Source organism: Lipotes vexillifer, unplaced genomic scaffold (assembly GCF_000442215.2).
Source record: "Lipotes vexillifer unplaced genomic scaffold, Lipotes_vexillifer_v1.1 scaffold1003, whole genome shotgun sequence".
NCBI classification, from domain to species: Eukaryota; Metazoa; Chordata; class Mammalia; order Artiodactyla; family Lipotidae; genus Lipotes; species Lipotes vexillifer.
In genome coordinates, this window is record NW_006798890.1 from 2,141,628 (window position 1) to 2,151,675 (window position 10,048).

The 10,048-nt window shown below is 37.4% G+C and overlaps 1 protein-coding gene across 3 annotated transcripts in view; it reads left to right on the forward strand.

Annotated features, from left to right (window-relative positions):
- NDC1 (NDC1 transmembrane nucleoporin) overlaps window positions 1-10,048 on the forward strand; it is a 51,347-nt gene that overhangs the window by 6,236 nt on the left and 35,063 nt on the right. For 2 of the 3 annotated variants that reach the window (XM_007471164.1, XM_007471166.1), the window contains 3 exons: window positions 1,205-1,379; window positions 2,524-2,662; window positions 5,829-5,937. In XM_007471164.1, coding sequence (XP_007471226.1) covers window positions 1,205-1,379; window positions 2,524-2,662; window positions 5,829-5,937 — 423 coding nt within the window. The remainder of the gene's footprint in view (window positions 1-1,204; window positions 1,380-2,523; window positions 2,663-5,828; window positions 5,938-10,048) is intronic. The other variant, XM_007471165.1, reaches the window with a different exon arrangement.

Genomic DNA, 10,048 nt, shown 5'->3' on the forward strand with positions numbered 1-10,048 from the left:
TTGGAAGCGAGGAGTCTTAACCACTGAATCACCAGGGAAGTCCCCGTCTAGTCATTCTTAAAGCCTGGCTAGTCACTTTGGCTCATTCCTTCAACATTCCTTATGTATTACTTTATGCCATGCATTGTGTGGGGATAAGAGACGTATGGTCCCAGTTTTCCCCAGGGGATCACAATTAATGCTGAGAAAGACAGTAATACATGGATAGTATGGACGTATATAGAAGCACCATTTACCCAGCATGGGGAGCTTCCTGGAGGAGGTGATGCTTGAACCAAACCTTAAAGAATGAGCTGTTTTAAGTAGACACGGAAGAAAAATGATGTTTTAGGGAAAAGGCGTATCATATAAAAAGGCTTAATGACATGAGAAGGTTTGGTATGTTCAGAGTATGAGTCAGAATGTAAGTCAGTTACACAGTCAGTAGGCCTTGTGGGCATTTCTGGTGGGGAGGGGAAGGTGATAGCAGCCTCTTCCCCAAATTGTAAAGCACCTAAGCCCTCTCCCTTTATACTTAATTTTGTACTTCCCCACAATCTCTTTACTTGGTATGTATCAAAAGAAGAATGTGTACAAAGATAGGCCAGGGAACCCTGTGCCAACTGTTTTCAAATGTCAGCACCCCTCACCTCCCACCCACACTTGCTTCCCCCAGCTCACTTCTGAAAACATTTTAGGATTATCAGAGCGGTATTAGAAATTCCCATGCAAGCATTTATTTTAGTATTCAGTGTTATCATTATTTACCTGGTTTGTGGTTTATTTTTCACAGATGGACTATATATTGACAATTTAAAATGCTGAAATAAGGATAACTTGCTGGAGGGCAAGCACTATCTTAAAATTATTATTGTTTATTCCTTTATGGCAGTGAGGGGAGTGCCAGGGTAGGCACTATTTGAGCTATCAGGAAATCTTAATTAAAAAGAATTGAAAGATGTTAATCATACTGTACTTATATTTCACCTCTCTAGATCCTTTGGTTTTTCTTTTTCATTGTGCATCTGTTTGTATTCAGTCTTTTTTCAAATTATTTTAACTTAAGAATTTTTAACTTGGTATTTTTCTGTACTATATTTTACAATGATTCTGGGTTTCTTCCTGCTCTTTGGTGTATTTGTGCAAAGATGAGAGGGAATAGTTTAAGTCCTCTAATTTCATATGCTGCAGATTATAAAGCCACAGTCACATGTTTTGTTTGCAGTTGTGCCTTCCATTCCTTGCTCGAGACTGGCACTGATAGGGAAGATCATTCATCCTCAGCAGCTCATGCACTCCTTTATTCATGCTGCAATGGGAATGATGATGGCTTGGTGTGCTGCGGTAATAACCAAGGGTCAATACAGTTTTCTTGTGGTTCCCTGCACTGTTACTGAGAGGTAATATTACATATATTTTTTCTAAGGGTGCTTGTTTAGTTACTAAGCCCAAAGTGACCTATATACATTAATAGTTTATGGCCGTTCTTTACTTTCCGGACTTCAGTAAAAAGTGCTTTTTTACGTACATCAAATGTTTTTGATGTTTTATGTTTGTTGAATTCAACAATTTTTTTAAACCATTTATTTTATACAAGGTACTATGCTAAATGCTGTTGGATTTGTTAGAATGATTCACACATGGACTGTAAGCTCTTTGAGAGTTGAGAACAGTAGGGGATTTAAGACCTGGACGCAAATGGATATAATAGGAGACAAATAGGAATGTATGAGAAATAGTATTTAGTAGGAAGAAAGTGAAATGTGCAGATAAAACCTCTGGGGGTTCAGGAGGCAGGGAGGGATCCACACATGGCTTCTTGGAGGAGGTGGTATCTTGGTTGGGGTTTGAAGGAAGGACAGTATGAGAAGAATGAAGAAAAAAATTTTTAATAATTAAAAATACCTTCTTCAGTAGAGTACTTTTATAATTTTGAAACTTATACAGTTCTTGACCAGATGGCATTGATATAAATTTCAAGTTTATATTCTGACTTTAAAAGTCAAAAAAGTAATCTTAAGTTCTCTGTTATCCAGTGACTTTAAGACAGTATTCATGACTGCTACTGAATACTTGATTTCCTTTTGTCCCCATTACATTATTATATAAGGCAAGTGTTTTTCCTAATGCAGTAAATTTTCTTTAGTGAAAAGGGTCCCCGTGAGGGATTGCCTAGTTATAAGAGCAACACAGAGAGAAGCCCAAAGTTACAGCATCTCTATCAGGTTATAGCCTTTATTTAGAATTCTTCAGTCCAGATGCAATTTACCAACTCATAAGCACCATTGCTTACTGTCACAGGGGACTTTCTTACCCTTACCAGATTTCTGGAGGAGCAGAGCTAGAGCATTAACTAAAGGTCAAGTTCTCATGCATCAGGGAAAAGGGTTTTGTTAATCTTTTGCCCACACTTGACCCCTTTGTTAGAATTTGGGGCATTTCTTAAGTAATTAAGTCAAAGCTTTGCCTTCAGTAAATAATAAGCCTAAAATAGTAATATGTGTCCCTGACTGTTGAATTAATAACCTAACTTTTCCCCTTCAGCTTAGATAGCCCTGCTGCAGAAACCTGCTTAAATGAGTATCACCTTTTTTTCCTGCTGGCTGGAGCATTTATGGGCTATAGCTATAGCCTCCTGTATTTTATTAACAACATGAACTATCTTCCGTTTCCCATCATACAGGTAAGCTATGATTTGAGCATTACTTTATGTCAATTTGGCAGAGTTAAAATTGCCTTGGTGTTTGTATATATAACTGGCATCATCTGACTAATTCAAGATTTGATCAGCAAAACTTAGGACTGAGATCCTGAAAATGCCATTTGGAGAGTAGATCTTTGTCTTCATGAGACTTCAGTGTCTGTTTGAGAGCTGCAGTTGCCCTTCCTGCTGCCACTCTCAGAATACCTCTTTGCTCCACTCTTTCTCTCCCTGCTAGGTAGTGGCAGTTGCTGTGACCTAGCAGGGCTGGAGGAGGATGATGATGACATTCATGCAAAGTACCTCTGTGCAGCTGCCAGCTTCTTTTTGAACCTAAGAAGCTCATAAGCTTGAGAATGTACAACTAAGCATAGAATATGTCAGTTAGTATCTCAAATCCTTTTCAGAACAAGGCTTGATGTGCATAAATAAAACAGTTTTGACTGGTTTGAGTGGGATAGGTTTTAAAAAATCTACTAGTTTGGTAGGAGCTGTCTCTTCCTCTGGCAGGAGAGAGAAAGTTCGGTTGAAATTTTTCCGGTGCCATCAAGGCTTTCCCCAGCCTGTTGCTGCTATTCTTGACTGTGCTATTATTCGCTTCATTCCTGCTCTAGGGCATGCTGAGTACTGGGCTTTGGAACAAAACTGTTAGAACCAGCCCCTTCCCACTAGGACGCAGTCCGGTAGGGAGGGAGCAGTATGTAAATAAATGATGTTCCACAAGAGTGTAAGTGTGAGAGTGTGACAGATTAGGATTCTCCTGGTTTAACTAAAATTTTCACATGCCTGTTGCATCCCTGAGAACAATCTGATGAAAATACACCTATTGCAAGGAGACAGTGCTCACAGGATCTGGCCCTTATCTCCCTGCAGTCTGTGAGTGTATGAACAAAGAGTCCTATTTACAAATTCTTCACATCTTGTGAAGGCGAATTAAAGCAGAGTGTCAGCTTTGCCACCTCAGAATTTCAAAAGGAGAAAACCCCCCAAAATTCTGTATAGAAATATCCATGGTGAATCAGCTTTGATCCAAACATAGTTAAGAATATAGGAAATGAAGAAAAAAAAATTAGAGAAAAATGAGATTACCCCCAAATATCTTGCTCCTCCACGGACTTGTGTTGAAAGTAACCACCTATTTAACATCACGGATGTGTAAGAGTGAACAAGGGGAGTCCAGGATTGAGAGTACTGATAAATTATTGTTTCTACCATGTACTGTCACATTTGTAAAATTTGACTACTAAATTTTTTGTAATAGCTTTTGATAAAATCTTAGATTCATTCTTGTGTATTCTTCCAGACCCTTTACTGTACATTTATATATATAGTAGCTATAATAGTACATAGTTTGTGGGGTGGGGTTTTCATAAATAGTTTTATATTGTACATATTATTCAGTAACCACTTTTTTCATGTAACAGTATGAAAAATTAGATGTTTTTAAAAATCTAGTAATTTTAACCATTTATCATTAGTCCATTAGGGTTTTTTTCTATAAACTTGCCTATGCTACAAAAACCAGTTCTATTGCCCTTATTAAATTCTTAATGACAGACTGATAGGGAAAAGCAGAACGTTGGCATGGAGTAGGGGACAAAGAAATGGATTAATGCCAAGACAGGCTTGGCAAGTTATATGCCAACAAGACTATTTGAAAGTATTAAATGAGATAAGATTTATAGAGCCTGGCACATAGTAAACATTTGAATAGGTACAGGGTAGCTCTTAGCCAAATCACAGAAGAACCCAACAGGGAATTGAAAAACACTTCAGCTTGGGAGCAAGAAGAGGGTTTATTAGCTGTTCTCTGTGTATCTACTGAAATGTCTGCCTGCTTCCTTAGCCTCTCTGGACCCTTGAGAGTGATGATGGAGGTGAGAGCTGCAGTAAGAATAGTTTAGGGACTGTGCCCTTTTTATTAGGGGGTTGAGGTGAGATGGTGGTAGCACCCAGTAACTGCATCGAATAGTGCAATTCCATGTCTTGGAGTTTGAAAATATCTGAATAAATCAGGATACTTCAAGCTGTATGGTTAGTGATCAAGCATTCATTTCACCTGGGCTGCTTTTTGTAAGATGCTATGGGAATCTGCAGATGTGGTATGAAGACATAACCTCTACCTAAGGACTATAATTCTTTGCTGTCCTTTAGCTTCTGAAATCCTTAGAGAAGGATCAGCCTTAATGTAAACACAAAAGAAGACCAGAATTTGGGAAGTCCATCTTTGGTTCATTGGGTTGCCTTAGATTCTTTCCAATAATTTAAAAATTATTTTTCCCATTGGCATTTTTAGGGCCAACAACCCTTGTTTCACAAGAAGTGTAATTTTTTCAGGAAAAACATTTCGTGTTTTTTCATATTTGATTCTTTTCTCTTAGATTGTTAGCATTGGAAGGTACCCACTAAGGAACTGTTTAGCTGGTTCAGCCTTCTTATCTCACAGATAATTAGATAGGAGATGAGGCTGACTTAATGTTATACAGAAAGAGGAAGCACTAGAACTCGGGTCTCCCAATTCTTAGTCTCGTGTCTTCTTCACTACCTCCTATTTTTCTGCAAACAGCATGTGAAAAATTTTAGTGTAAAGGCAGCATACATTATCTTTAAGGTTGCAGGCTCTGAAGCCAGCCTGCCTGCATTAAAATTGCAGATTTTTCTTTTGCTAGCTGGTAACACTGGTTAAGTTACTTACCGTCTCTGTGCCTTGGTTTTCTCATCTGTAAGATGGGGATAATAATAGAACCTCCTTCATGGGGTTGTTGTGAGGTTTAAATGGATTAATGCATTTAAAGTGCTTGGAACACTACCTGGTATGTGATAAGCATCCAAAGAATGTTAGCTGCTATTGTTGTAATTATTATTATGGTTTTTGTACTTACTCCATCTCTGTAGTCCTTACTATAAGTATAGATTGATATTGTTAATTTTCTCATTTCTGATCTCATATCAATGAGATGTTGTATAATGTTAATATTAAATACTTTAACATCTGAAATGGATGATTTTTTTACCTCTGGAATAAACTTTGTCTTTTTATGCAGTGATTATGTTTTTGTGTGGACTGTTATAGTTATGTGCTTGCTTTGGAATAAAAAAGAACCTTTGTTTGAATGTCATTTGATTCTGGTTTTCTTTTCTTCCACAGCAATACAAGTTCTTGCGCTTCAGGAGGTCTCTGCCTTTGCTAGTTAAGCATAGTTGTGTGGAATCGCTGTTCCTGCTTAGAAATTTCTGCATCGTGTATTATTTTCTTGGTAAGAATTTCTGCTTTTTGATACAGTATATGTATTAGCTCACAGCTCAGAAAATATCAAAGTCATTCTTGATTGTATTTATATATTTCCTACAATTGTAGGTATGTGATTAGCCCAGCTGATTGCTTGTTTCGATTAAATGTTTAGATTTAGATTCAAACGTTCAAAGACTAGTTAAGAGAGAATATTGTTACAGAAAATGTGGTATATACATACAATGGAATAATAGTCAACCTTAAAAAAGAAGGAAAGCCTGTCACATGCTACAACATGGATGAACCTTAAAGACATTATACTAAGTGAAATAAGCCAGGCACAAAATGACAAATACTACATTATTCCACTTATACGAGGTGGCTAAAATAGTCAAGGGCCTTCCCTGGTGGTCCAGTGGGTAAGACTCCAGACTCCCTATGCAGGGGGCCCAGGTTCGATCCTAGTTGGGGAACTAGATCCCACATGCATGCCACAACTAGGAGTCTGCATGCCGCAACTGTGAGCCTGCGTGCTGCAACGAAGATCCTGTGTGCCACAACTAAGACCTGGCGCAGCCAAAATAAATAAATATTTAAAAATATATAAATAAATAAAGTAGTCAAACTCTTAGAAATAGAAAGTAGAATAGTGGTTGCCAGGGGCTAGAGGGAGGGGAGAAGGGGGAGTTGTTCAATGGACATGGAGTTTCAGTTTTGCAAGGTGAAAAAGTTCTGGAGAGCTCTTGTATGACAAGGTGCCATACAGTGTATATACACTTAAAAGTGGTCAAGATGGTAAATTTTATAATGTATTTTTTACCACATAAAAAAATGTATCGTTTAAAAAAAAAGAGAAAATATTGTATATCATTTAGTCATTACTCTGTAAATAACATATTCCTTTTTATAACTTTTTGTAACTTGCTAACCAATACAACAGAAATACACTGTTGCTAAGGGAACATTGTAGAATTTATTAACATGAATTTTAAGCACAAAGATGCAGCTTATTTAATGTAATGAACAGTACAAGTTGAATGGAAAACCTTAATCTCAATAGCAACACATATTAATATAAACAAAATCCAGCATTCTAAAATACTGTTTTCAGACTATAACATTTTCTGGTCCTACTTTTTTCTGTGGAATAATTTTACAAAATTGTTCTATTTGTGCATAGGCCATTCTGTTGTCTACTTTAAAATTTTTTTAGTTTATATAATCCATTTTTCTGCATAGCTTTTATAATTGTCATTTTAATGTTAACACTTTGTTGTTTTTTATTAACCTACTGCAATCAGCCTGGATGTTCCCCTATTGTTTTTGTTTTTTTTTTAACATCTTTATTGGGGTATAATTGCTTTACAATGGTGTGTTAGTTTCTGCTTTATAACAGAGTGAGTCAGTTATACATATATATATGTTCCCATATCTCTTCCCTCTTTGTCTCCCTCCCTCCCACCCTCCCTATCCCACCCCTCCAGACAGCCACAAAGAATGTGTGTCCTTTAAGAGTCAAGTCTCTTATTTCCCACAGCCCTCTGGCTCTCCTGAAAATAAGCCCCACTGACCTTCAAAGCCAAATGTTCTGGGTATTCATCTTCCCGGTGCAGGACTCCAGGGCTGGGGAGCCCACTTTGGGGCTTGGACTCCTTGCTCTTTGGGAACAACCTCTGCAATTATAATTATCCTCCTGTTTGTGAGTTGCCCACTTGGGTGTATTGGTCTTGACTACACCATATCTCCATACCTCCTACCCATCTCGTTGTGGTTCCTTTTATATATCTTTAGTTGTAGAAGGTCTTTTCTGCTGGTGTTCCAGTTTTTCTCATCAGTAGTTGCTCTACAAGTAGTTGAAATTTTGGTGTGCCCATGGGAGGGGTCTTCACACTCCACCATCTTGGCCACTCCCCCCAGTGGCTCTTCTTTTCAACACTGTCCTGAAGATCCTAGCAGCTGCAATCTGGCCAGAAAAAGAAATAAAATGTATCAAGGTTGGCAAGAAAGAAATAAAACTGTCATTATTTGTAGCTGACTGTCAGTATTGAGAACATAAAATAACCTATAGACAAATTATTAGTATTAACAAGACTGGCAGCTAGAAATCATCATTGAGAAGTCAGTCACATCTCTAAATACTAGTAACACATAAAATTTTATTAAGGATAAAGAATGATTTGATTACAAACCTCAGAGAAAGACCCACAATTTGTAGACATTTAATCAGTGACAGAGATGGCACTGGAGATAAGTGGAGAAAGGATGAACTTTCCCATAAATGGCATTAGATAGATTGTGAATAAGAAAAAAATATGAAAGTGGACTCCAACTTCACAATATACTAAAAAATATAATAAATTCAGGCACATTAAAGATGTAAATATAAAAGGCAAAATTTTGAACATTTTGGAAGATAATATAGGAGACAGTATTCATGATCTCAGATAGGGAAGGATTTCTTAAATAGGACTAAAAAAAAGAAAAATAACACTAACCATAATGGTAAATATTGATAAATTTGACTACATTATAATTAAGAACCTCTCTATCAAAATACAGAATCAGTGAATCAACAATTATCTCAAAATAAAATATTAAAAATTTTGCTTAGTTAAATTCAAACACATAATAAAAAAAGTAAAGGTAAGCAAAAACCAGGGAAAAGTTACTTGCTTACATAAAATTGACAATTAATTAGGATGCCACATTCCAATAATAGGAATACATAAGGTATCATTATTTATGTAGCAAAAGCCAGAAAATGGTAAATATAAAGATGATCTAAAGATATGAATGTCTTAAATAGTATCAATTGGGAAATATCTCAAATATCAATGGAGAGTAGAATAGATAAATTGTGGTACACTAGAATGTTAAACAGAGAAATTTAAAAATGAACCCCTGCCTTCAGTATAACATGTAAATGTTTAAAAAAAATGATGTCAAATAAAAGACTAAAAAGATATAGTAGAGGGGCTTCCCTGGTGGCGCAGTGGTTGAGAGTCCGCCTGCCGATGCAGGGGACACGGGTTTGTGCCCCCGTCCGGGAAGATCCCACATGCCACGGAGCGACTGGGCCCGTGAGCCATGGCCGCTGAGCTTGCGCCTCTGGAGCCTGTGCTCCACAACGGGAGAGGCCACAACAGTGAGAGGCCCACGTACCGCAAAAAACCAACCAAACAAAAAACTCGATATAGTAGAATACACATATGCTTTATTTTATTTAACAAACATTTAAAAAATATAATTACCAGTGTTGGACCAGGTATTTGATGATTATTGATTCACTTAATTCTCTAAACAATTCAACAGTGTAAACACTATTATTGGCTTCAGTTTAAAGTTGCAGAAACTGAGGCATAGAAAGGTTAAGTACGCCCAATGGCACACATCTAGTAATAGGAATGGGCAATCTGGTTACAGGGTCTAGAGTATGATTCCATGCATATAAAATTCAAAAGCAGGTACAGCTATACAGCATATTGTGTGTGTGTGTGTGTGTGTGTGTGTGTGTGTGTATTTTTTTAAAGGTTAAAAATAGATTAAAAAACAAATACAAAGGGATTCAAAGAAATTGTCAATGTTCTCTTTCCTTTCCCCCCCTAGTTTTATTAAGACACAATTGACATACAGCACTGTTTAATATGTACAGCATAATGACTTGACTTACATGTATTACTAAATGATTACCACAGTAAGTTTGGTTAACACCCATCATCTCTTACATATACAAAAGAAAAAAGAAAAGAACACAAATATTTTTTCCTTGTGATGAGAACTCTTAGCAACATTTTCTTTCTTAGGAGAGCATCTAGGAGGTGTGTATATGGCTGTCAATTTTATTATCACTATTACTTTTCTCTGAAGTGTACATATACATTATACATGGTATTTCTTGGTATGTTATATTTCTCAATTTTTAAAAAGGTTAAAAGAGAGGGGGGCTTCACTGATGGCGCAGTGGTTGAGAGTCCGCCTGCCGATGCAGGGGACACGGGTTCGTGCCCCGGTCCGGGAGGATCCCGCATGTCGCGGAGCAGCTGGGCCTGTGAGCCATGGCCGCTGAGCCTGCACATCCGGAGCCTGTGCTCCGCAATGGGAGAGGCCACAACAGTGAGAGGCCCGCGTACCGCAAA